This window comes from Camelus dromedarius, chromosome 15 (assembly GCF_036321535.1).
Source record: "Camelus dromedarius isolate mCamDro1 chromosome 15, mCamDro1.pat, whole genome shotgun sequence".
NCBI lineage: Eukaryota > Metazoa > Chordata > Mammalia > Artiodactyla > Camelidae > Camelus > Camelus dromedarius.
The window spans coordinates 4,145,544-4,173,298 of record NC_087450.1 but is presented as its reverse complement, the minus strand read 5'-3'; the positions used below and the strand labels follow the sequence as shown (position 1 = coordinate 4,173,298).

The window sequence follows — 27,755 nt, the reverse complement described above, 5'->3', positions numbered from 1 at the left end:
CCACCGAAAGTGTCCTTGCACAAGAGACCAAACCTACATATCAGGAGACCCCACTACTCTATCTGAAAGGACCGGGTGAGTCTGGAGTGGGAGGAAGTCTATGATATACCCCTGAGTGAATAAACTGAGCTGCAGAAAACATATAGTATGGCCTTATTTTTCAATAAAGCATATATACACACACATATAGATAGATTTCTGATATACGTGTATTTATGAATATGTATATATATATGACACAGGCATAAAGGTCATGACATATATACACCACATTTTCAGCAGTTTTTACTCTCAGGAAAAAAGGGGAATGGATGTAGGGGCTTTTTGGTACCACCACAGTTCTCTTTTCAGTACTTCAGTTAAGTACACTTGGAACTTCAAAGTTTATTTAAGTCCGAACTAAAATGGAAGATGCCTCCACAAGACAGAATGCTATACTGGTCATTAAAAATTATGCTAGGGGGGATAGAATATTGTAGAAAAACGTGAAATAAGCACAATGGAAAATGGAGGTCTCCACACAGAAAAAGGCACAGAGTGCTCGCTGGTTTTTATGACAGAGGAGATACACAATGATGAAAAGAACAGAAAATAGATGTTAAAGTGTTAATTATTATCTCTGAGTAGTGGGATCAGGATAGAATCTTTTGCCACTTTTTTCAGACTTTTATATTAAATACACATTATTTTTCATCTAAAAAAAGCATTTTTAGATGTCTAGTACCACACATTGAAAAAAATACACGAGTACTTACAGAAACAATAACTAGGAGACACGGCAGCAGCGCCACACAATGTAGAACGGGCGATCCTGATTAAAACCACGCAGTTACATAAGGATCCACAAAGTGAGAGCACCTGCTGTAACAGGGCGTGGCCGCCTTCTATTTGCCAGTTGTGTCTTCAGGGCTGAGGCAGTTCTGAGCACGGCCAGTGTCAGTGCTGGTGTCTGGATGGATGCCAATGGAGGTGAGGGCACCTGCAAGCCGAGAGGAAGAACAGAAATCATCCTCTGCTTTTTCTGTCTTGTTTCTCTGTTACTTTTAAATAGAGGCATAAATAAGATAAACTAAATCTTCCCTACTGAAATTTCAGTAATGAAACCGTTTTCAAAGTGTTCACAAATTATATTCTGACTATAACTGTCTTTTCAACAAAGCATCATATTTATTAAATGTTAGTTAACACAGTTAATTAACTACCTGTTAAAACCTATTAAAGAACATGAAATGCACTACGTGAAAGCACCACGCCTGCAGTAACTACCTTAGATGTCTTCACGGCAGTGCAGTCAGCCCCCACCATCCCGTAGCCCTGAGCTCCTGATGCTGGTAAGAGAACACGCTGCCGCCTCAGATGGAGAGAAACGGTGAAAGTGTTTTCTGAAATCTACAGCACTGACAAAACATAACTGACAAATCCCAGGCTCCTTTGAGGCTGTCATTTTATGTTTCTGACCAACACCCATCAATGAGCAGAACCACCCCATTTCCGAGCCATGGGACTCACGTGGGAAGCAGTTTTGGAGAAATTTCCAGGTATAGAATGTAACCAACTATACATAGAACTCTGAAAAAATAAAAGATTCAATACCCTGATTTTGGAAGACACTCAAAATATTCTCCTAAGCCTTAGTAGCTGGAAAGGCTGGGCTTCTCCTCAGCCACTTATTTATTTCACAGCCAGTGAGCATCTCCCACAAACCCTGTTTCCCTGTGTCTGCTGGGAGCCTCAGGCACACTCTTGCTGTCGATCTTATAAGTCACAGGGCAGACGCGTGTGTCTCACGCCTGCAACCCTAACACAGGCCCACCTCCTAGCCTCACAGTTTGAACTTAGCCCCATTTTCTAACCTGTTTATTTGGTATCTGTTCTTCTGTAAGCTGCCTCAAATGCTTTTTGGAACAAGTCAGAAGAATGAGTGGGTAGAGAAATGGACAGTTGGACAGGTGAGAGGTGGGCAGACAGACAGAGAGACTCCAAGAAAAGGGGAACAAAGAAAATTCCCTATGCAGAACCCTCTTCTATTCAGGGAAGAAAACCGCCACGGAGACGTGTGAAGAGGCAGGTGGCTTAGGGCTGCTTCCTGGATTCCATGAAAAGTCACACCAAGAGATGAGAGGGTAGAACTATAAATAATAAAAGAAAAAAGCATGCATGCTTGAAAAATATACCTACAATATGTACTTTCTAAAGAATAGATTCAAATCAGCAGGGCCCAATTACACAATCCTTGGGTATTTACAGAAATGAGAATCCCATCTCCAAACCACAAGGCATCCCTTAGGAGCACTGAGAGCCTTCACGGGGCGGTCATAAAGCCGTCACCGCAAAAGCTATGCTCTCCTGCACTTACGAGGAACGAGCAGCTGTGCTAGGGCTGCCCACGTGTGTCACTTACACCCCCCAGCACATCTATGGGGGGACGCCTAGCGAGCCCCGTCTCTGCAGGACAGAAAACTAGTCCGAGAGACGCTAAGCCTGCCTACAAGTTCTCCATCTCACAGGACTGGTCATTCCAGAGCAGGACTCGAACTCGGACCCACGTTTGTTATCACGGTTCTACCGTGCTTTGTGTGCTTATTTTGTGTATAATACATTTGTTTCTGGCATGAAAGGACATTTAATAAATGATCGGTTGTCTTGCCTATCTCTTTAGCTCACAATCTTTATATTTTTGAATTGTACTCTTTTCCCCTGGAGAAAGGAACGGAAAGAGCAGTGGTCAGAATGAGCTGGGGCTCAATTCTTTATGTGTTACCTCATCTCATCCAAGTCCCCAACCAGGGACAAGGATCAAATGTCCTCTTCATCTTTTAAAGAGAGGTCTCAAGTGATGGTGACTTACTCAACTCCAAAACCAAGTCTGGGGGAAAGGCACATGCAGCAACCAGAGCAGTATCATGTATAGCAAGGTGAAAAGAGCTCAGGGGGTCAGCCTGATTTAATTTCAATCGATAAAAGAATACCACACACTAAAAATACTAGCATGCAATGGATTGGCTCTTTCTTGACATCTAGCAAGTTTCCACAGCCCATATGTAACATTATCGTGAACTAGTGAAAGGAAGAGTCCACAGATAGGGATAATCAATGCCACAGGCAGGCTGAAACCCAGGCTGGAGGAAAGGAAGAGAAAGGGCATAGTTAAGAAAAGGGGAAAGTCTGGGAAAAAGATATCATCACAAGGATTCTCAAGCATCATTCAGCAATCATAAAATCATTCATTCAAGAAAGAGTTACTTAGGTCCTATTTTGTGCAAGATTTTACAGAGGGCAAAGAAAGACCGCAGGGTCCATGGTAGCAGCAAGTGGCGGGGCTATAATACAGTTCTCATTCTGGTACCTTGCACATTTTTACTCAGTATAAAGGGAAAAAATAAAGTAAAATAATACTATGTAAACTCTACACATTGTTGAAATAAAATTAAAGAAGACCTAAATACCTGGACAGACACACCACGCACATTCCTGGATCAGATGACAGTGCTCTTGGAATGTCAGTGCTCCACAGAGCGATCCATATATTCAACGTGGTCTCGATCACAATCCCAGTGGGCTCCTCTGCAGTAACTGACTAGCTGCTGCTACAATTCATATGGGAATTCGAGGGTCTCAGTAACCAAAACGTACTTGAAAAAGAACAACGTGAGAGGACATGTAATTCTCAATTTCAAACCTTACAACTGTATCTCCAGGTGAGATTAGAGGCCATTTTAACTTATTACTGTGTTTATCCTTATTTTCTAAATTCTCTACAACGAATATACCTGTTAGAATAAGAAAAATAAAAAGTAAGGTATCTTTTAAAACATGCACAACGATTCATTCATTGGGAAAAAAAATTGTTTTAACTATAAAGAGATAAACAAATATCTATTGAAAAAGGACTACTTAAAAAAAGGGTGCATTTACATTTTTCATAAATTGAAAACTGAAAAGCACAAACACATCAAGTTTCTAGGGAGATAAATACAACATATCAACACTTATTTTCAAAAATTCTAATTGAACAATGAAAACTCAAGAAAGGGAATATCGTGATTGACAGCCAACTACAAACACATGGAGAGCAAAGGCCTAGAAATCACAGTTCCTTTAAATCTGCTACTAACTCAATAGGAGAGGAAATTCCTCCCTGAGGGGACAGTGGAATCCCATGCATAAGACAGGATACACAGTACAAACTGCACTAGAATCTGGGGTGATTTTCTTAGAACAATTCTGAAGTTACAACATTGCTGAAAAACTATAAAAACACTGACAGACAGATTAAAACACACAGTCATATATATTATATAGAAACATATGAAGTCTGCTCCCATATTACATAGAAATACAAACATATTTGTGCATTTATAGGCACTGATTACTTTATCTCAGATAGAATATTTCAACTAAAACAAAAAATCAGTAATACACACCTCTTGTCAAATCTACTTGATAAGTTACTCTGCTATGTAACCATAATGTGTCTAAGATAGATCTAAAATTAGTGAAAAAGATCTTTGTATGGTTTCTTGAATTCTTCTCAAAATTCCAAGCTTAATTTTAAAATAGATCTGAGCAGTATTTCTATATTATCTTTTCCCTTGTGAAATGAACAACATAGTCTGTTGTCAAAATTCTGTCCTTACAATGATTCACGAGCACCGTATCCTCACAAAACTGCTGGACAGCAAGGCGCTATCCAGACACTGTGACCAAACAAATGAAACACAAGGAAGACAGTGACACTATTCTGGAGGGCATATAATCTGTGTCAACACCGGGTTTTTATTTGATTGGTTTGATTGGGTATCAAGATGAAATCAATCAAGTACTTTCTTCTTTGAGCATGCTGTAAGTCATGACTCTTTTCAGTGTCATGAGCAGGAAAGAGTTAAGCATGACTTGATTAGGTCAAATAGCAACAATCATAACCGGAGAGTGAGTAATAAAGAAGTTAAATGATAGCAATACTTCTGCCTACATGAGACCTAAAATAAATCTACACTGATATCCGAAAGGAAAATGAGGAGATGAGGTCCCCAAAGAGAAAACAAACTAACAAGAAATCAAAAACGGAAACAGTTTTTCATTAACGATTCCAGGAAGGAGTGGAGCATGTTGGTGAAAAGCACAGATGTTGGGGACAAACATGAGGGTCTGAACTCCCACAGCACTGGGTAGCTCTGACACTGATATGTCAGTGAAATTTTCTGCATCTCAGTCTCCTATCCATAGACTGGGGACAACAACCGCACCCATCTCCTAGAACGGTCCTACGAATTAAGTTATTTTATATATAAAATTTTAAATAAAATACCTCAGATTTTATATAATACCCCAAAAGCACAAGGAACAAAGAAAACAGAGATAAATTGGAGTTCATCAAAATTTAAAACTTTGCTTCAAAGGGCACCATCCAGAGACTGAAAAACCAATACACAGGAGAAAATTTTTTCAAATCATTTATCTGATTAGGAATTTGTATCTCCAAATGAAAAAAAAAAAAAAACCCTACAACTCAACAATAAAAAGGCAACTCAATTAAAAGGTGAATAAAGGATCTGAAAAGGTATTTTTCAAGGAAAATATACAAATGGCCAATAAGCACAATGAAACGATGTTCAATATCATTAGCTCTAAGGGAAATCAAGTCAAAACCACTAGAAGAAACCGCTTCACACCCACAATAGGTTATAATAAAAAAAAAAAATAACAAGCACTAATGAGGACACAGATGAAGCGGAGCAGGCAGCAGTTGCTGGTGAGGACGTAACACAGCGTGGCCACTTTGGTAAACAGCCTGGCAGGTCCTCAGGGAGTTGAACATTTGGTTTCTGAATGACCCAGCAATTCTGCTGTCTGGGCACACACGTAAGAGAACTGAAAACAAATGTCCACATAAAAACTCCTAAAGGAATGTTCGCGGCGACACTACTCATCACAGCCAAAAAGCAGAAACAACCCAAATGCCTATCACCTGATGAATGGGTAAACAGTGGGGCCCAGCCATACAGTGGAATATTATTCAGCAATAGCAAAGCATAGAGTACTGACCCAGGCCACAACGTGGACAAACATTGAAAACGTTACTCAATGTGAAAGAAGTCAGTCACAATAGACGGTTCCACTTACATGAAGTGACTCGATTTAAATGAAATGTCCAGTACAGGCAAATCCACAGAGAGAGAAGAGTGGCTCATTGGGGCTGGGGGAGGATGGGGAAGATGGAAATATCTGCTTATGCATACGGGGCTTCCTGTTGGGGGGATGAAAATGTTCTAAGATTGAATGGGATGCACAATTCTGGGCATAGAGTAAAAACCGCTGTACATTTTAATGGGTGAATTGTATTAAAACTGTTAAGAAAAAAAGCACCTCGGGCCAGTACCTTCCCATAGTAAATGCAAATTGCAAAATTTTATTAAAGGAAGAAGAAACTGCCCTCAGCATGAAAGCAGGAGATCAGCAAATGTGAGTTAACCGAAATTGGACAAGAGCATTTCACTTGAAACCGTTGCTGAGTGTACACGAAATATTCAGAAATAGGAAAATTAGTTTCACATCACAAAGAAGCATTCTGCTTCAAATGCAGATCAAGGATTCGGCAAGCCAAGCTGCTAGAAATGACCAGAGAAGAAACCTGGTCTGTAAAACAAGCACCAGAGCCAGCAAGGAAGTGGTGATGAGGAAAGCAGGAGGCCGAAAATCTGGAACAGTTTGCTACAAATAATTTCTCTACTGAAAATTCAAAAATAAAATGAAAGTGATGTAATGCTCTGTTGACCTCACGTGAATGGGCTTCCTTCGGTTCTCGACTGTTCTGTAACCCCGATTGAGAGACTCAGGAGAATCAGCATGGCTCCTGGGAGTCCCCAAATGACTGCCCACCAGCACGCTGACCACCATCACATCTGCCAGGGTTCAATTGCAGAGAAGAGACCTACTTCTGAAAGGAAATGTTGACAAGGGAAGAAAAGGCTGCAGTCAGTCCTGGGACAGAGGCCCTCTGAGCAGAGGTCAGAAGGCTTCAGGTGAACTGCAGTGGCCCTGGGGCAGGAAGGGACCACGGGGGAGCATATCTCAATTCTCTCCTCTCTCTCCCTCGGGTAGGAAAGATAAAGCCTGCATACTTCTCACCTGGAACTGTGGCATCTGGCTGGCAGAAGTCTTACCAGCACGGAATGATTATTCAAGACTCTGTGTAAAAAGTCAAGAAATCGAGAGGGAGTAGGGAGCCAACTCCACGAGCCTCTCAAATGCTCCCATATTTATTGTGTATAATCAAAGGAAAAATTCATCAACAGTTGTGAGATAGTAAGGAGGAACTTCGGGAAAGACGGGATGAGGCAGAGATTGTAAAATCCACATTGAGTACAAAAGATTAGTGTATCTTTAGGGAAGTCATGGGGTGAGGGGAACAAGATACATTTTTAGATATGTGAATTACAAAGCAGACCACCAGACCAACCAGGTCCTTGTTTTGGGGATAATAGACTATCTAACAGCACACAAGCCCAGCGTTTATTGCTGAGGGCCACGGTCCTTGCTTTGCAACCAGCAGAGTGCTATCTAAAACCTCAAGTATGCAAGCAAAGCATTGTCTCTGCTTTTTAAGGCAAGGAGACTGGTGTGAGGATGCACAGGCACTTGCTTGCAAAGCAGTTTCTAAGCATATTTTTTTCTTATCAAAGTTCACAGCCGGCTGGGGTGTGCTACAGTTTGTTAAACCAATCATGGGCTTTCACATGGAACCATTATGGAGGACACCCTAGGATGACAAATCCTGCCTCTGGGTCTTTTCCTGCCATCTTCAGCCACTCTAGCTTGGTCTAGGCACATCCGTGAATAACGATCCTACAGAACCACCCACACTCTTAAATCCTGGTGCTTGAAACTTAATTTTAGCTCTACACAACTTACCGTAGAAAAGTTTCAGAAATAAAAGATATGATATCCCTTTTATATCTCATCATATTACTTACTTTTCTGATTGCTCTAAGCTGCTTCTACTTGGTAAAGCACATAATTCTACAGGTGAACTCAGTAATTTCCATTGGGCATATCTATCCATTCTGGGTTCGCTAAATTCTATTGGTCAAATATCGATACACTTAATTGATTTATTTGTTTATCAATTTCAGCCGGGAGGAGAGGGAGTGTCACTCTTTTCCTCAGCCCACCCTCAACACTTTTCTCATCAACTCAGGACTCCTGAAAACAAAACAAAGGATTTGTTTCCCTTCTACTCTTTCCACAAACACAACAGGAAACATCAGCCTGGAGAAAGAATTCAACACAAATGTTAAAACAAAAATCTACAAACCTGAAGCAACTCCATCTCCGAATCATGATACACAATGAAATGATAGTAAGTGTGTCAGGCACAAAGCATGCGTGAGCCTGACCACCTCATTTCTATTCTTCAAAGGAAGGAAGGTTTTTGTATTTTTTTTATCATTCTTTGTCATTGTTTCTGATTATGCCAAAAAATAGTTTATGAAATAATTATGCACTGCAATAACAGATTTTTATTGTATCAATTATAATGGCATTCAGAGGGGATAGGAAAACCCAGCTCTGTAAAAAATGCAAAATTTCTTCCCCTGTTAAGAACACGTATACAAAATGCCACAGAGAATTCAAATTCTTGTGGAGAGGAGCAAAAGCCACAGAACAAAAGCAAAGTCATTACAATGAGTCAATTCAAAATTCACTGGACAAACATGCTCAATGCATTCAAAGAATTTTAAAGGCACACTGCAAACCATTCACTTAATTATCTGCAGGCTAGAGGAAGCATTTCCCTCTTTAAAAGACAACAGAAATCAATAGGGTGCCCCAACAAACAAGGACGAAAGAACAATCAGGTTTTTAACGGTTTTCATAAATCAGCATGTTCTAAATATCAAAATCCAGAAATTTTAAACATTCATTCAAACCACAATGAAACAAGCATTTCAAAAAAAAAAAAAAAAAAACCAAAGAAACTAAGCACACTGATCATGTACATAGATTAATAAGCATGTCTTGTACTGCTGGAAGAAAGAACAGGCTATAGCCTTTTACTTGAAAAATAAAACAACTTTTAAAGATAACTGCTAAAACACATTTCACCATTCATGTTGCCTTCAAAAATCTGAGGCACTTGTATCTGATCAGAAAAGCAATTCTGAGTAATAGTATGTTACAATTCAGCGCCAGTTTGCTTTAGAATAAAAAAGAAAAGCTACTGTTCCTCAAATCCTGCACAGAGTGTGAAGTGCCTCCCGGCCACTTTCTCCTCCCGTTTTCTAAGCTCATGCTCCCCAACCCTTCTGAAACAAGTATGACAACCTCTTATTCCCAATATGCCAAATGACAAAAGAATATCAATTTATTTGTGTAAATATATGCCTACACCTTGAACTTGAGGAGAAAGGTATGAGAAGTCTATATGGAACTTATTTCTACCTTCCTGAAATCACACACACAAACGTTCACACAGACACAGACACATACCCCCTGGATTACTAGACACTTCACAAGCTTAGGAATTCCAACTTCTAGAAGATAACTTTGTAGTTAGTTTAAAATACAATTCTGTCAGCTTTTGAAAGCCTTGATCATCTGCTAAACCATCCAAATATCAAAGAGACCCAATTAGCCTTCTCTGAAGAATGTAATTTCCATTGATGGCAAAATAGACCCTAAGAAGTACTGGATCAAAGACTCGTGTTTATCACTACCTATGATCGTTTTTAAGCACATTAACAGATTCAGAAATGTATGTCTCAACAACATTTATTCTTATTGAAATAGCATACGTGTTCAATTGTTTATACACAGACTAGGTCCCATGATGGTGTTTAAGATCTATTTTGTGTATTGCAATATTTATTTTCAAGTGCAGACAAGGAGGGTGTGTATTACTCAGTTGTAGAGCACCTACTTAGCATGCACAATGTCCTGGCTTCAGTCCCCAGTACCTCCAAAAAAATAAATAAAAATAAGTGCATATTTAAAAATAAGAATAAAGTTATAAAAAAATACAGACTAAAAATCACTGCAATCTAGCTGCTACAATTATACTAAAAAAACAAGGCTTTCTATCAAACACTGACTAAATGCCAATCACAGAGACAATCACAAATCACACATGACAACCATCACGTGTGATTCTCAGCTAACCTACTAAGTAAACACGGATGAGCAACCTGGCACTGCGGATGAGGAGACGGATCTCGGGGGAGCCGTGGACGCTGACCGTCCTGCTCCCCGCGACACCACGTCAGCCCAGGGCAAGCGCTGACAGAGCTGCTCTGAGGGGACACCCAGCTGCATGGAGCCTTGGGGCACTGGGGAGTCCCAGAAAACACTAAAAATTGTTCAGTGAAAAACAAGCTCAATTATATTACATTGTGCCACATCCTTTAAACAGGGAACATGACTGATACTTTTTGATGCCTCGGTGTCCTTTCCGCCTTCATAAATTATTTGCCCTCTCAGCGTGACCAGTGATGATCTGGACCCCATATGAAGTGCACTCAGATGGCAGAGCTTTTAAAGCTGTTTTATGAAGATTGTAAGACTCTGTCTATGCCTCACACAGGCGGTCATCCATCACTTCTCACCGGTGTGGACGTACCACCTGAAATCACTCCTTTCTCCTTTTTAAAATCCCTTCATCTAATCCAGACTTTTCAACAGCAAAGCAGCAGCTCAACCACAGACAGTGGACAGCTTCTCAACAAATGGACTCGAACAGCCCATCGGACTACCTGGAAGCCCTTTTATTTTATTAAACCCATTCCGGGTACTTCATCATTTTCTGATTGGTGGACTTGGCCACCGACTGGCCAACTCATAGAGCTCCCAGCCTCACATCGGGGGTGGGAGAGGACCCTGCTGTTTGGAGAAATCAGTGAGGAAGGCGGACATCCTCCAGCCAGGTCTGCACGGGTAGAGGTGCGACAGTGTGCTCAGAAATTATACCGTAAGCATCCCTGGGCTCCCATGGACTGGTTTCACATTAACCAATCTCATGACACACTGATGCAAGAAAACCAGAAACTTATTAATGTAACAGAAGAAGTGAAACTATAAACCAGACTGAAATATCAGAGTTCAACCATGAGTACATTTTCTCCTCCACAGCCCAATCACGGGCAGGCAGTCTCATGGCAACCATGGACAGAAGCAGAGCAGGAAGGGTTTGTAGATTAACTCAATGGACTAAATTTCTGTTATACGAACAGATCTACTGCCTAGAAAATAATTAACACTAATCACAGTGCACACTTCATGGACAGTGGCCGAGACATGACAGTGAGCACCTGTGTAACTCTCCTTTCCCTGTCCTTTCTGGGCTAACTGATGTAAAGTGGTACAAATATTCAGGGATGCAGATACCTCTAAACACCCAAAGCCCAACTCTGGGAACCTCAAAACCAGACAGCCTGGGTTTAAATACCAACTCTGCCACTTACTAGCTCTGTGACCTTGGCCAACTTACTTACCCTCTCCGTGCCGAAATTTCCACACTGTAAAACTGGGATAACAATCAAAACTTCCTTACTCACTTGTTGAGAAGATTGAAGGATTCATTTCTGTAAAACTCTCAGAAAAGAATGTAGCACATTTTTGGTGTTCAACAAATGTCAACTTAATATAAAAGTGATTTACAAGTCTCCCTTCTAATAATATTATGTGTTTCCTGGCTAGTATAAGTCCCAAAGAAAATCCTTATTTCTCCTTTTATAAACTCTTGGGGAGCACCCTCCCATTCCAACCCACCACATGTTTAAACTAGGGGGGGGATGCCTCCTCCCAACTCCTCTGGTCCATGGAGTGTGCTTCTCCCTTCATACCCCTGGCCGCTGGATCACAGCTAGCCCTCGTCACACTAACAGGGTTAGGTGTGAGTCCGGAGAGACAAGCAGGGAATGTGAAACCCTACCTTTCCCTCCAGTGTTGGTCACCATTGGGAAGCACCTGGGATGCTCAGCTCCATGTCAGGACAGCCCTGTGCATGAAGGGGCAGGTCCTCTCAAGGGAAGGCTCGCTGTGGCCCAGAGCTACCTGGGACAGGGTGAGTCTCTAATTCTGGGACACAGTATCATGACACACATTTTCCCACAGCCCTGAAGTTCATGGAGAACGTGGCTTCATCAGTAAAAAAGAAGACATTTATCGCCTGCCTACTCTTTTGTGTCATCTCTCAGTTGGCTGCTGGAGACAACATGCATATAAGTATTGGATCCCCATAGGCCCCAACATATATGAAGTAACAAAAAATTCTGTGGCTTAACGTTGGTTCAGGGTGACTGTGTAACAGTTCTGACTCTGCTGATACTTAATTATGGGTATAGGAACTATGGAACCTCCTCAAATATCTTTCATCATAAAACCAGCTTTTCTTGTTTTCCTGTTTCTTAGTAATTGCCGAAGACTATAAAATGATGGCTTCACACCAAACAGCAGGTAAAGATTATGAGCCCTCTTGACATACCCACTGTGGTAAACACTTTACATAATTTCTAATTCTCACAATTCTACAAAGCAGATACCAACGTCCCAATCTCACAGACGAGGGAAAAACTCAGAACGAACTGACTCAGGCTCACATGGCTCAGTGGCAGCGCGTACACGCAAACCCAAGTCAAAAAACTACACCACTTCCTATGTGTACCAAATCTCCTACCACCAATTAACACACAGCAGCGGGGTCAATACTCAGGGAACCCAGCACACTTTTCAGCTTTAAGGTGCTCCAGAGGCCGCTACTAGCTGTTTTATAAATTCCCGGCTCACTGGTTTCTAACACTGGAAGAAAAGTCCGATTTTGCCATTGTTTACACAGCAAGTCTAAGATGTTCACAGCGAGATGACAGAATAAAACTAAAATATAAGCAGAACAATTTTTCCAGGTAGACAGACATAATGGACATTGTGCTATTCTGAAGCATCAAGCAAAGGAATCAAAACAAAATAACGTTGTTTAAGCCTTCTTTAACAAACAGGAAAATTAAGACGGTAAGAAGGTGCAACAAGCGCCACCTATGGCTAAAAAGACCTTCCAGGTTGCCAGGAAGCATACAACACAAAATTGCCTGTAGGATCAGAAACGAGAATCAGATAACTAAAATCTTCTGTAGCACATACTGCACTTTGCTTCGGGGAAAGCGAGGGTAACTCAGTATTTAATCTGATATTGCTAATACTCCTGAATATAAACAAAAGACACAGGCTCATGGAAACTCATCTTAGAAGAGGAAAGATTCCAGTCCAGCCACTTCATTTTACAGGAGGGGAGACTGAGACATGGGATCTGCCCTCCTTGCAATCGGCAGCAAATCTCTCCTAGGCCTCATGTCCTGCACTGTAGCAAAAACGAACAGATCTGTACTAGGCCTATATTCATAAAAGCCGCGTCTGTATTTTTCCGAAAGTAGGTTATCTAAGTATCTTGCAACATACTTCTCAAAATCCAGGAAATCATACGTTTGTTGAAATACAAAAACATTTATTTACATAATAAAACAGCATGAGCTTTATTGTCTCTATTAAAAAAGTTACACGTCAAATCAATGTTTTGATATTTTAAACCTGTTAAGAGTTCAGGAAAAAAGATCAAAATTTTCTTTAATCACAAAAGAGAGAAGCTTATTCCCTGAAAATGATCAATGTGGATGTCAGAAACCAACGAATTTAAATGTCTGAGTGGATGGTTACACGGCAACATGACATCTGAGTTCTAACAATACACATTCTGTGTAAATAATCTTCAAGGTCGTCTGCTTAAGGCAATTTAACTAGTCCCTGTCTCACTAGAATGATACAGATTTCATTAAAACTTCATAGTGCACTAAAAAATAAATGAATCCTTGTTACTTTAAGCCATATTCATATATATCATATATATACATATTAAATATGCATCAGTAATAAGCCACCCTCTTTAGTATTCAGAGTTGATCCTTCTAAAATATCTGTCATTGTGACAGCACATTTTTACTAAGCACCTCTTGAGTTCTTTGTATACAAGGCTACTAACTCTCACAGTCAGACAAGTTAAACGATATTACTCAAATTTCACAAATGAGGAAATGTACTTAAGCCATGAAAACAACTTATATATACATCATCAGGAAAGAAAAGAATAAAGATTTTCTTAAAATATTCACTGACAATCTTTTCTTCCATATTAAGACTACATAAAACCAATTCAGTCTTTGTAAGTATTTCTGTCAATAAGGGCCACTAGAGAAAAACAAGTAACATCATCAGCAGTGGTTGGACTTTCAAAGCCCCCTTCTCATTAGCACTATAATTATTTTTAATGTTTTGTTTTTAGTGCTTACAGAGCACTAAAATAGATAAAAATTAACTTTTTATGCCACTACCTGAGAATTAAACATCTGTGAAAATGTACAATTTTAATTTATGCCACTCTGTCTCACATTCTCACTGGTGTCTCCCCTTTGAAGGCCTCATCAGGCTGAGATCACTAAAATCGGCCATTTATGGACTCACAGGAGTTCGGGTAACCACTCAACGGGAGGCTGATTAGAGGAGCAATTAAGAATGCATCCTGTGCAGCCTGGGTTCCAGCACCGAGCTAGCCACCGCCAGCTGCGTGTGATTTGGGACAAGCTGCTCCATCTCTCAATCCCTCAGCTGCAAAAAAGGAGACACTGATACCTACCGTCAAACACCTGCTATGAAGTAAAACATGAGGAAAGTATTTTAGCCTTAGGGAGGTGTCCACTCAGAGCGAGTTTGGTCATTATGATGATGAGGATGTCTGTTAATAAATTGAGCTAGACCAAAAAGGAGAAATCACCTTAAAGGAGAAACATTTTAAGCCAATGAACATTTCCTTTTGGATGGATTGCAGAATATTCTATTCATTTTTTTAATAAACCAAGTTTTGTCCATTAATAATAGATTTACAGGTTCATGGACAAGTCTCCAGAAAAAGAATTAGAGGCCTCTAACCTCTGAATACTAAGAAAGTAAATTTTAAAAAAAATCAGGGGGGAGATTATACCTCATTTGGGAGAGTATGTGCTTAGCATGCATGAGGCCCTCAGTTCAGTCCCCACTAACTCAATTTAAAAACTTTTTTTTTTAAGAAATGGAGAATTAAAGCAAAAAGTTGGAGGAATACAGAAATTTTTTAGAGACTCATCTCAGATTTAAGATGGGGAAAAAACCATCCATTTCTCAGAGGAAATCTTGAGAACTATGTAAACTGAATCTGAGATGTCTAGTCTTCTAACATTATTCATGAATTCATATTACCAAGTCTTAAAACTACCTGATAACCCACAGTTGTGATACTGATCACAACAGCTGCCAACACGGATCTTGCTCTGGATAGGAATGCTCTGTTCTGACATCTCTGCCCCTGAGGCCTCACCAGGCTGAGAGCACTAAATTCAGTCATTCATGAGCATCTCCTGTAAGTCCTCCCTTTGTGATCCTCACTCTCCCTTCACCAGCCCCTCTGAGGGAAACACTGTTATCATCATCCCCAACCGCAGATAAGGCCACTGAGGCACAGAGACTAAACCCTTTCCAGGTCATATTGGCATTAAAGGACGTCTGTATTTCTGCTGTTTTGCTTTTGACAAAGGAATCTGAGATATCAATTCAAGGGAGACTGTTAAATAATAAACTCTGTCAGGTCTAAACCTCTAAGAGCAGATACTATAAATTCCTGATGTAGGATGAGGCTGCCGCCACAAACTGACTCAGCTTGAAATTAATATCCAAGATGAAGCAGCGGATACACGTAAATATTCACGATTGTCAACTCCGCTCACGGGTCTGGGCCCTTCACTGCCTGAACTGGGGTGAATACTCCACCCGTGTCAGGGAGGGAAGCGTGGTTTTTCCAGGTCTCCCCAAGGCTTCACGGGCTATTTCCCCCCACAGACTGTCCTCAACAATTAAAAAGCTCTCAAGGTTTTTACTCCATGCAAAACTGAAATACATTACTGCAGATGGAGCACTTTCTCAGGCTTAAATTTATTTTGCCTACACTCAGCAGGGGGGGTTAAAAAACAAGACTCTGCAAAGTCTCTGATTCTCACCAATCACACTAGTAGAAAGGCCTCTGCACAAGATGTCTCTTCAGAGGGCAGGGTGAGAAGAAAATAAAGCCGCCCCCAACCACAGGCACTCCCAGAGACAGAGCTCAGCAGTCTTCTGCACACTCACGGTTGTGCAGCCCTCATCACCATCTATTTCCAGAACACTTCATCACCCCAAAAGAATCCCCCTGTCACTAGCAGTCACTCCCTAACCCCCCTCAACCTAGCCCTTTGCAACCATCACCTGCTCTCCGCCTCTGCATGTGCCTATTCTGGGCATTTCAGATCACTGAAGTCAACAATATGTGGCCGTGTGTGTCTGCTTCCTTTCACTTAACATGCTCTTGTCAAGGCTCGTCCATGTTGAAGTGGTATCAGCATCTCTTTTTTTTTTTTGAAAACGTTAAAGTTTATTAGAGGGTTGTAAGTACTATCAAAAAGAGTAGAGTGGAGCATAAGGGATTGTGTTTCAAAGATAAAAGGGCGGGTTGAGCAGTCAGAGTGGACTTCCCAGAAGAGGTGGGCTTTTTCATTTTCCTCTTTTTCTTTTTTATTCACTCTTACGTCTGAATAATGTTTCACTAAATGGAGATTCTACATTCTGTTCATCCATTCAGCAGCTATGTATGGACGAGGTCCAGAAGGATGAGTGTATGAGGCGACTTGCAGGGATGGCATTTAAGCAAAGGGCAAGATGTGCTTTCAAAAAAAAGCCAACAAACAGAGGCGCAAGGAAATTCAGTGCGTTTCTGAGCAAAGTGCATGCTTGCTTCGGCAGGACAACCGTGCAGGGCTGGGGCGGATATTGGCAGGAATCACGGCGTGGGAGTCACCTGAGAAGACTCCCCACTGCACGCAGCTCAGCCAATTCTCCTCCCTCATCCTGTATTGTTAGAGCCATATTTCTAGGTTTCTCTTATTTCAAGTAATAGCACTTTAACTACATAGCTGATCATTTGCATCAGACCACTTTATATCCAAGGCACAGAAAATTATTCACTAACCGGAGCAGCTCCAGGACATAACGGTGATGGATTAGGGAGTCCTGCAGCATCCCAGCCTGCATGCACAAACCCCACATGTGCCCTGGTGATGTCCGGAAAATTAAACGCATGGAAATATCTCACTGCTGCTACACGACATCTGCCCTCAAATTGCCCCAAACTCATGCTGGCAAAGCACTACTCAGCCCTCTCACTACAAAGAAAAAAAAAATGCTAAGAAGGCAAATTTAGGCTCTTCCATTGAAAACCAGCAACCATCAATGCCAGTATCTGAGTTGGAATGCTCCTGACTTCTAAAACCACTGCGCCGTTACTTTTCAAATGTGGAAGTCATATATGTATTCCACGTAGATGATATTACAGTAGGATTTTTCTTTTCAAAATTTCCAGTTGCAACATTAGCACAAGAAAGTTTATGTTTCAGCTTTAAAAAAATCAATTATCTTCCACTTTCTTAATTTTGAACCTATTATTATTTTATAAATGGAGCTATGCTGCATAATATAAACACACTGTTTGAATTCTGCAAACAAGACCTTTATGACCTCACTATTTCAGAGCAAACTTTAATGGTGTTTTGAGAGGTGGGGCCTGGGGTGCTCACTAACAGCTCACTAAGGATGTGCTATTAAGTAATACAAAGGCTCTAACTCCACATTAGCTCAGAAACCAAAGAAACTACACCAAAGCCTTACTTTATAATTTTTAAATTTTGCTATTCTTTGGAATATTAAATTTCTTTAAAGATATGATTTTTTTTGAGAAAGACAACAGCTGTATTAAATTTCCTCTCACCAAGAAAGCAATCTTTATCAAGAATAAATACCCCATGGAAATCGAAATGACGGGAGGTTTCTAGCTAAGTGAACATGCAGATCTGAACAGAAATCTAAATCCTATCAGATCTCACTCGAACCAGCTCAACAAAGTCCTGGGCTACCCTGGAACTTAGCTCTTCTGTTCCAAAAGTTGGGTGAGCTAAGATCATCACACAAGGAAGGGAAGGAGAGAAGAGGAAAGTCCACCTGGCAGCCTCCATCTCTTTTCTTCCAGCCAAAAGTCGCCTCTCTGGCGACCCCGATAACAAGCCCTCCCCATAAGGAAATCCGGCATCCACACTGCCCCAGCCGTACCCAAGCAGCCCAGACGCCCCTCTCCCAGCCTGTGAATGGTGTTTTAGTGGCCCCCACAGTTGGTGGCACCCTCCCCCTCTTCCCTGCTTCACACACACACACACACACACAGAGCAACGGCAGCCTTCCCAAATCACAAAGTTGATTACATCACCCCACTTCAAACCCTTCAGAGGCTCCCTGGTGGAATTCTAGCCCCACCCCCAACACTGCTCACCCAGCCTCACCCCAGTTCCCAGGTCCCCAGTGACCTCAGGGACCCCCTGTCCTGCTCCTACTTCCCACTTACCTCCAGGCTCATTTTGATTGTTTCCCAAGGAAGACTTCCCTCCCTCCAACCTCCGCAACTTGCTCCTCTATTCCTAGAACATTCTAGGCTAAGTCAACTTCTGACACTGCTAAGCTCACAAGAAGCAAATACATTTTGCTTACTAATGTGGGTCCACCCACTCTCCCCTAGACACACAGAAGTGCGCGTGTTATGAATAAATGAATGACGGGGTGGGTCTCAAAGGGACAGACAGACCTGCTCTCGCCCGTCCCGACCCTTCTGTCTGTAGAATATCAGAAGCAAAACCAGAAGTACCTTTCCTGAGGGTCACTTCCTGCTGACACCCTTCACTGCCTCCAGTGTCTGTTCAAATAAAACCCAACGTCTTCCAAAGCCCTTCACCCCAGGCTCTCTCCATGGTCCTCCCAAGCAGGGGAACACTCCACCCTGGACCACACAGGACACTCTCCCCAGGTCCCCACCCCACAAGCCTCCAGGCCTCTGCCCGAGCTGCACCTGCCACCTGAGCCACACTCTTGACTCCTTCTCCTGGCTGACACTTACTCTGTCCTCACGATTGAACGTAGAGCCCATTTCTTCCAGGAAGTCCTTTCTGATAATGTCCTTTAGGTCTTGGCAGGGCTCCATCTATAGCAACAGTACATGGTTACCAACTGGGTGTTTGCCCACTCCTTTGAAACCACGAACACTTGGGGGCCACGTGGAAAGGAGTGAGAGATTACAAGAGGGGTGGGGGAAGCAAAAAGCAAAAATCACAGCCCAAGTCCCAAATTCAAGGATTCTTTCTCAGAAAAAAGTATAAACTATTTCACACCTGTGCAATTTGGCTACTATTTTTGTGGCTTGTGGACAGCAAGAGCTTGGTGTTCTAGTCCAAATCCCGGGTTACATGCAAAGAAATGTATATATTCATATCCAAAGGAAATCAGAGCTGTTCAACAACAGTTTGCAGTTAGAATAGAAAGGAACTTTGATAAAGGCAATCTCTCTCTCCCTCTTCTTTCTTTTCTGGCATCATATAATTTTAGAAGTATTTGCGTGACTAAGAGATGGCTACAGCCCGTGATTCTGCACTGGAGTGTTTGGGGCTGAGGAAGCCCAGATTACATTCACTGCGTAAATGCAATCACACCAACACACTGATAGGTCCCGTGGTGGTGGATCTGATGTTCCAAAGCAGGCAACCTTACTCTGTAAGAGAACTCTAAATAGAAAGTAAGAAGTGCAATGTTCTGTACTCAATTTCATTCGATATATGGGTCATTAACTGATAGAATATCTTCACTAATGTAACCCAAAAATAAATTGTCAACGTCGAATTTCTTCATCTGACCGTTTTATGCTAACTTTGGTTATCAAACCCTCACTCCATATGGAAAGCTCAGGCCTATGCTGCAGCAGTTACATCCCGTGGAAGAAAGCCGATCAAGGGAGAACTGGAGAGTTTCCTTTCAGAAGCTGCTAAGTCTGGTTTTGCACCTGTACGTCATTTGCAACCACGTCATCGGCAAGGAGTAAGACCTTACATCTGTGGAGCGAAAAGCACTGCGGTTCTTCTGAACCATCAAAGAACACTGAGCTTTGTGAAACTGTCCTGAGACACTTAAATCGTATTTTTTGTGAAAGGCTCCAAAACGGACCCAATTCACCAATCCAGGTACAACAGAGAGGTACCGAATTAGTAGAGAGAACATGCCCTTGACGTCTGACAAGGCCCTGCTTGAATCCTGCTACAGCATTGACTAGCCGCTAAACGGACCAATTCCTTAACCCCTCTGAGAAGGCTTCCCAATCCGCAAAAGGGAGCTGCCATCGACCACCTGGGAGGCATGGATGAGAATGCAACACGCAAGTAGGGCTGCCGACTGGTACCTGACACGGGGCCTGACTAGCTTCCCTCCGCTGCCCTTCTCCCCCTTTAAACTTGCACTGTTCCCCCTGGTAAGGATCAAATCCCTGGAAAATTCTGCCCGAATGTTCTGTGTATCCCTGAATAAATGCATTACCCTTAGGAGGCCAGAAAAACAACTGCCTCCTCCCCAGTCACTATCAATGTTCTTAAGAGTCTGGGTATTTTTAACTCAATTTTTCAGGGAGACTATTCCAGAACTTTGCACGCACCATTCTCCAGGTTGGCTCCCCTCCCAGTGCCCATCCCTTCTCACCTCAGATCTTCTGTCTGATTGCCTTCTGTTCATTGGAAAGCGAGTCCAGTACGGTGGCGACCCCCAAGGACCCCCTCCCTCCCTCACAGGTGAGTGTGACTACTTTCTCCCCAATCCAACTCCAGCATCTTAGAAGTCTACCCTCCCGGACCCTGCAGAATCTGCATCTTCCCAAGACACACACGTGGCCTCTACCCTCCTATCAGATTTCTTCCAGGCTGGCCCTGCCCAACCCCCGGCCCCTTAAGGATAAATGGCATTAGTCTGAAAATCACAAACGCCGCAGACTGACACACGAAAGCTGCATGGTCTGGGCTTTCCTCCAACCAAGGCACAGCCCTGCCCCCCCTCAGCCTCAGTCTGCAGCTCTCAAGATGATCTAATTCACATGCGCGTCTGTGAATACCAGCTAATAATGACGACTCCCAACGTGTATCTCTAGTCTGGCTCCTTCACCTGAGCCCCAGGGCCATAGAACCGAGTGCCTCTTTGAAGTCCTAACTTGGATGACAAATGGCATCTTAAAAATGCCTCATGTCCGCCATTTACTCTGGAATTCGATTCCTGGCAGGTACCTCCCATGCTCCCCATTTTAGTAACAGCCCCAGAACCCACCTATATGTTTGAGGTCACATTCAATTTCCACTGTTTCCTCCCCCAAGCCCTGCCCTGGAATCAGTCCTGTTATATCTGTCACTAAGCCCATCTCTAGTCTGGTTCTGCAGGGACCACGGCCGGAACCCCACAAGCTCACAGCATGGTGCACTGAGTCACAGTCCTCCAAAGGGTGCTCCCTGGAGGGGGAGGCATCTCCTGCCACTGGTCACCTCAGAAGGCAGTGTATTCTCACAAAGGAGGCCCAGGAGAAGGGACGCAAGGTTCTCCCATGGTCTGAGTTTTGAAGGGCCCGAGGTGTGGGGGAGCTCCTAATTAGCAGACACAGTTGTCAGTAAGCAGACGAGGATGGAGGAACCCAGGCCAGGATGTTCTCACTCCGACCCCTGGGCTCTCGGGAGCCACGGGAAAGGCCTGTGTCCAGGGCATAGCCCGGCCATCACAGATCCCAGCCTGCATTTGCCAAGCCGTACAGACTAGACTCCTTCTACTTGCGACATTTACTTCTGATCTGTTCCCCACCCACAATGTGATGGACTCCTTCAGATATTCTCTCCTGTCTGAAGCGAGACAAATTCAGTGAAAAATGAAGTGTCCACATTTGGACCAGAGCATGAAAGGAGAAACAAGGCCTCATGGTCAGCATGATGGTGGTGGCCAAACACATTCACCGGGTGAGATGAACCATGGTTGGGGTGTGAATCCAAGGTCCTAGGTCGGCCAAAGCATCTTCCTTCACAGTTGGCTGGGGTGTTGGAGACTCACTACCGCAAACTAACGACAAGGCCGACAGTGGTGGACGTCAGCTGCAACAGACACGGAGTCAGCTATTTACTGCCAACATGGGTTAAAAGTAAAGGCCGGTGCAGGGAGACCTGCACGGCTGCTGATACAAACCACAGACCTGGCTCTGAATGCCCACTGGCTGGAGCAGGGTGGAAGCTACGGTCCTCTTTAGCAGTCCCTATGTCCACCAGATCCTGGTGAGCCAGCTACTTAGGAGAAGAACATGTTGTCCTGATACTCAGAGAAACCAGCCTCGTAAAGGGAACAAAAGAGTGGCATGGATTTTAGACCAACTTCTGCCTCTTTGTGAAGGCAAAGTAAAGTAAATGGCAAGGGAAGTAAAATGCAAAAAAAAAAAAATTAAATAACAAAACGGTGACAGCTTCCTCCAACAGCTGCTCACCCCCGAGCCTGCCACTTCCTCACCAGTGACCGCCGGCCAGGCAGCGCCGTCACTCACGTCACACAGCGACAGCCAGGAACCGAGTGCCAAGCACGTTTGTGTAAAAGAAGGAATGTAGCAAGATGCTGCAGAATTTGACTTTACAAGTTTAAATACTCCATGAAAAACATCCCTCAGCAGCCGCCTAAATAAATTCGCAACTCACTTCTTCAAAACAATCAAACAAATTTAATAAGGGCACATTTGTCACCAAATATAAGGAGGACCAAACTGGTTTCTTAAAGCAAGGATTTTAAGAGGTATCAAACACCAGTGGGTGATGTGCTAAAAAAAATTAGAAAATAAAAAGATGACAAGCATAATACATGGATTAAGGCAGCTGTTAAGTTTTTTCTTTTTAAAGCGATGGAGACAGCACGGAGGGCGATCTAGCTATTTCCAATGCAGGATGTGCACAGCCCACATTTTCAGACGCAGCAACATGCTCACAGGGCAGTACAAGAGAAAAAGGAATAAAGAAAAAGGAAAAGAGGAACAAGAGAAAATTAGAAACACACAAGAACAAAAATGACTTTGACAGCACGTACAAGAATTTACGTGAGTGTGTGAGGCCAGGAACGCGGGGATGGTGAGACCCACCCTCACCTCCTGCTCCAGGGAGAGCAGGGGACTGAGGGGAGCGGCGCTGCCGGGGGACACCAACGTGGTCAGCGCCCCTAACCAAAACTCCACATACATGGGTCTAGGCAGGTGTTAAGCTACAAACTGTGGTCACATTTCAGGCTGGACAGTTTTACGCACTTCCACCAAGAGTAGCAGGAGAGAATTAGGCTCTGTTCCTACACCAAAGCATTGTTTAAAAAATTAATGTCTGAGGAATAGTAAAAGCAACAATGGAGTAAAAGTGACTGGAGGAGAACGTGCTTGACCCGAGCTCACTGGCCGCGTTTTCTCACTGACGTTAAGATGCTGGCTGAGACCTTACGGTACCAAAACAGACAGACGCACCAGGAGGGAGGTTTAATGCGCTGCTATATTTTGATGCCGGGAGCCATGCCTGGTACACGAGGTTCTGGGTAAACAATGGTGACTGTGTCAACCACTATGTGCTAAGCACATATCCAGCTACTCCTCCAAATCCCAAGGGCAGACTTCAAAAGGCAAAAACAAGCAGGAATTCTCTGGTGGGTCCGCAGACTCAGAGCCAAGCAGTTGCTGAGCAAATATGTCACCAGTGCCTCCTGTGACAAAAGAGGAGGCACTGGCCAGGGGGCTGGGGCAGGGCTCCAGGCTTCCACTGCTCAACCACCATTCTGTCCAGGGGGAGAAGGTGGTCCCTGCTTACGTTGCACCGATGCACCTACCTTGACTGACGCCTGGTGGATCAGCAGGAGGTGACATGTGGGGTGAACGGAGCCAGCCTCGGTGTAGCACGGTGCTGGCAGCTGTGCCCTCAGCAGTTCCCAGGCTCCTAAACCTGACACCTCATCTCCAAGGAACAGATGGGGAGCGCGGGCATGTAGATCACAGGGCCCTGTGAGGACAAGAACAGATCATGGCCACGACATGCCTTGCCCCTTCCTTAAGCATGTCCCGGAGGAACAGGAAATTCATCCAGAGCCCGCTAGGCACCTCACGCTGGTGGGACTCGAGTCTTCTTGCCTGTCACTCACAGGGCTGTTCTGGATATTCTTTTTATCAATTCTCTGGCATCTTCTCCTCCAACTTACCAACAACCAGAAACTAGAATCTGATCTTAGTTAAGTTCAAGAATCACAGAGCACCGCCTCCACAGCGGGCACGGCAGCACGTGCCAGGTCTTCCGACCATCTCCTGTGGGACCGCCATGAGCCCTCTCCAGACTCAAGGACCGAGGCCGTAGGCCGGGGGTACACAGATTCCCTCACTCTCCCCAGCAAAGGGGGACCACCTCTCGGCAAAGGCATCTCACCCTCTTCTGCCCGAGGGACAGCACAATAGATACACGGGGAAACAGAGCAGAAGTTGGGGGGTTAGGCAGCCCAGAAGAGCTCGTCTGTAATTCCGAGGCAAAGTGGGGCCGTTGACTTAATCACAGGGACAAAGTGAGGATGAACATTTCTCTGCTCTTTCCCATACTCCGTGATACGCCTTTCCCTGCATAAGGAGTTCATTCGGAGGTCCCTGGCGGTGTTTCTGATGTCCTAACATGGCATGCTGCCTGTCGGGCAGGAAAAGAGGGCCTGAGCTGAACAGGTGCTGAGCCTGGGAGGCAGGAGACACTGGCTCCAAGCCAGCTCAACCAGCGCCTCGTTCTGCCTCTCGGGATTCAGCATCTCATCTATAAGCAAAGGAATGAGACTGTCCCAGGAAACGCTGCCCAACAGAAATGAAATGAGAGCCATGTAAAGAAAGTTTCCCAGTTGCCACATTTAAAACGGTAAACAAAGAAACAAACCAACAAACAAAAAACAAGTACTAGAAACTGATTTTAAGAACATATCTTACATAAGCTACTGTATGTAAAATACTATCATTTTGACATGTAATCAATAGAGGAAGTAACAAGATAGTTTATATGCTTTTAGTAGACAAGCCTCAGCGTCTCATGTGCATTTGAACTACAGCACATCTCAGCTCAGACCAGCCTCCTCCCCAGTGCTCCTAGCATCAGTGGCTGTGGCTACTCTATTGAACAGCAACTCCAGGGGTCTCACCAGGGTCCTGGCTGAAAAGCAGGAGTAAGTGCTCTAACACTATCACTAAAAGGATCTCTCTGAAACAAAGGCGGATTCACTTTTAAATGTCTGTAAACCGGCGGGCTGCACCTCCCTCCCCCCTTGGATACAAGACAGTCCTATTCCGTGCTGATCCCTTTCTGGATGGAGAGAAGAAACCCGGCACACAGCCAGGGTGGACTGGCCTCCAGGTAAACTTACCTGCTGTCTGGGTCCACTCCCATGAAGTCCTCCTTCTGAAACGGCATGCAGAGGAGTGGGATCTTGTCCCCAGACTTGTCAGGGGCCCCATCCAGCCACTTGGACTTGAGCAAGATGAAGAGTGACTCAGTGAAGTCCTCGATCCTCTTCTCCACCACCCTGCAGTCCTCGTAGATTGAAGGCCACGTCGGTGCGCGGCTCTTTGGCTTACCTCCCCATGCAGCACAAAGACAAAGAGCTGAGAGTCATTCAGCGTGATGCCATACAGCTCCTCTGCACGTGGAGCTTCTCGAAGGCCTTGGCCGAGAGGCAGTCGGTAATGGTGACAAGGCCCACAACCATGCGGTGGGTCTGGAAGACGCTACATCCATTCTTGGGCGCATAGTGGTGCCTGTAGTGCATACAGAGTGCGCCCTGGGAGCTGCACGGTCTGATCTGGCTCACCAAGGATATTCGCTTATAGATGCAAAAGAAATTCTCCTCTGAGATGATCCCCACTGGTTTGACCACCACGGGAAGAGTCTCATTGTCCTCAGCACACTGCACGTAGTCAGGGATGCTCATGTTGCAGGCCCTGCCGAGAGGGGAGAGGAGATCGATGTAAATATTGTGCTGTGGGCTGTGGGCGCCTCTGGGTTGCGGTGACCTGGTGTGTACCAGCCAGAAGGCAGGGGAAGCGCCAGCAAATCCAGGGGTACAGTTTGTCCTTCAGAGCCTGCACATGGCTACCCTAGCTCGGATCACTTTACCCAGCTTTAGGTCTAGGATTCCTGCCCCTGCAGAGAAGCGTCATTTCTTGTTTTCTGTTTCAAAGCACCTAGCAAGGCCCTGATGCAAAGTCACTGCTCAAAAATGCTGAATAAAGAAATGAAAAAAGGAACTGCTTTCCGCAACCCCCTTCAGCAGAATATAAAGAAAAGGACAACAGTAGGAACAAAAGATCTGGATTTCAATTCCAATTTATTTGTAACCCTAAGCTGCAGAATAATGAATAAGAAAACTTGCCTTGGGTAGGAGGGTACAGTTCAGTGGTAGAGCACATGCTTATCATGTACGAGGTCCCAGTACCTCATTTTAATAAATGAAACAAATAAGTAAACCTAATTACCCTCCTCAAAAAATACTTTTTAATTCAAAATTCAAAAAACACCTTTCAATTGACACAACATTGTAAACTTGACTATACTTCAATTAAAAAAAAAAATCCTTGCCTTACAAGAATATATCTGCATTACGGAAGTTTGCAAATGTAAAATGCCTAGGGTACCACCTGCATAAAAAGGGGTGACTACAAATGTACTATCCCTCCTTTATGAGCTATAATTCCTTCAGGGGGGTAATAACCTCTCAGAGCTAATTTTCTCAGATTTAAAAAAAAGTAAATATTACCTGATTTTCAGTACTGCTGAAGAATCAGAATACCCTATGAAAGCATCTGACCCACAGAGGTTACTCAATAAATGTTTGTTGAATGAATGAATAAAGAAGCAAAATGAATGCTGCTCCCTGCCACAGACCATCATAATGGTACTGCTTGGAAATCCCAAGCCCACGTTTCACCCGTCTCTACAATAACCATGTGGGTGACCTGGTCAGGCGTGTGTGCTTCTCTAAGCCCCAGTTTAATCGTGAATAGAAATGATGGCAATAACACAAACCTCAAATTGTTAGTGAGTCAGTAATGAATCGTAACCCAACTTTGCAAGATGGAACCATTAAGGAAAACTGGGAAAAGGGTCCATAGGCCCTCTCCATACTATCTCTTACAACTAAATGGGAATCTACATTATATCTCAAAATAAAATTTCTACTTTTTTAAAGAAGCTATTGAAGTGAAATGTGCTCACTGTCTCAAAAAAGGAACACATAGAAAAAATAGGACAATGCCCAGCACATGATATACACTCAGTTAAAATTCCCACTGAACCCACTGGTCCCTCCAACTTCAGAGCAAGAGGATGGGTCCTCGTGGCAAGAGACCACTGCACCTGAAGCTAACAAAGCTAATGGTGCTCACTTCAAAGAGCCCCTGTCACCACCCTTGTTCTAATTTTCTATTTGTAATTTTTTTCCTTTTTATTATAGAAACTCCCAATTGCATAGCCTTCACCTGACTAGACAGCAAGATGGCAGCCCTTCAAAATCACAGAGATCATGATGGCAGCCCTTCTTGGTGAAACAATAAAATGAAAATCCATTTCCACAAAACCTCTGTGTAAATCTACTAGGGAACTTCATCCTGGACTGAGGAAGAGGACTGGGGAGGAGGGGGCAATCTGGCTCATAGAGAACTATGGGCCACCTGACCCACGATGGACTTTAGACTCAACCATAACCCTCCAGGAAATTTAAAATACACAGCGACATAGTGC

At 43.6% G+C, this 27,755-nt stretch overlaps 1 protein-coding gene and 1 long non-coding RNA gene across 6 annotated transcripts in view; both read right to left on the bottom strand.

Moving 5' to 3' along the window:
• Positions 1-27,755, bottom strand: part of LOC135323024 (uncharacterized) — an 89,559-nt gene that overhangs the window by 24,703 nt on the left and 37,101 nt on the right. For 4 of the 5 annotated variants that reach the window (XM_064494273.1, XM_064494274.1, XM_064494275.1 and 1 more), the window contains 3 exons: positions 25,384-25,957; positions 23,830-23,999; positions 859-979 (listed from right to left, as the gene is read on the bottom strand). In XM_064494273.1, the coding sequence (XP_064350343.1) occupies positions 859-979; positions 23,830-23,999; positions 25,384-25,474 (382 nt within the window). In that variant the 5' untranslated portion in view covers positions 25,475-25,957. Of the gene's footprint in view, positions 1-755; positions 980-3,446; positions 3,633-23,829; positions 24,000-25,383; positions 25,958-27,755 lie in introns of all 5 variants that reach the window. The other variant, XR_010384102.1, reaches the window with a different exon arrangement.
• LOC135323023 (uncharacterized) lies at positions 5,714-8,391 on the bottom strand. Its single transcript, XR_010384101.1, has 2 exons — positions 6,776-8,391; positions 5,714-6,247 (listed from the first exon to the last, which is right to left on the bottom strand). It is a non-coding gene; the product is annotated as an uncharacterized LOC135323023 (long non-coding RNA).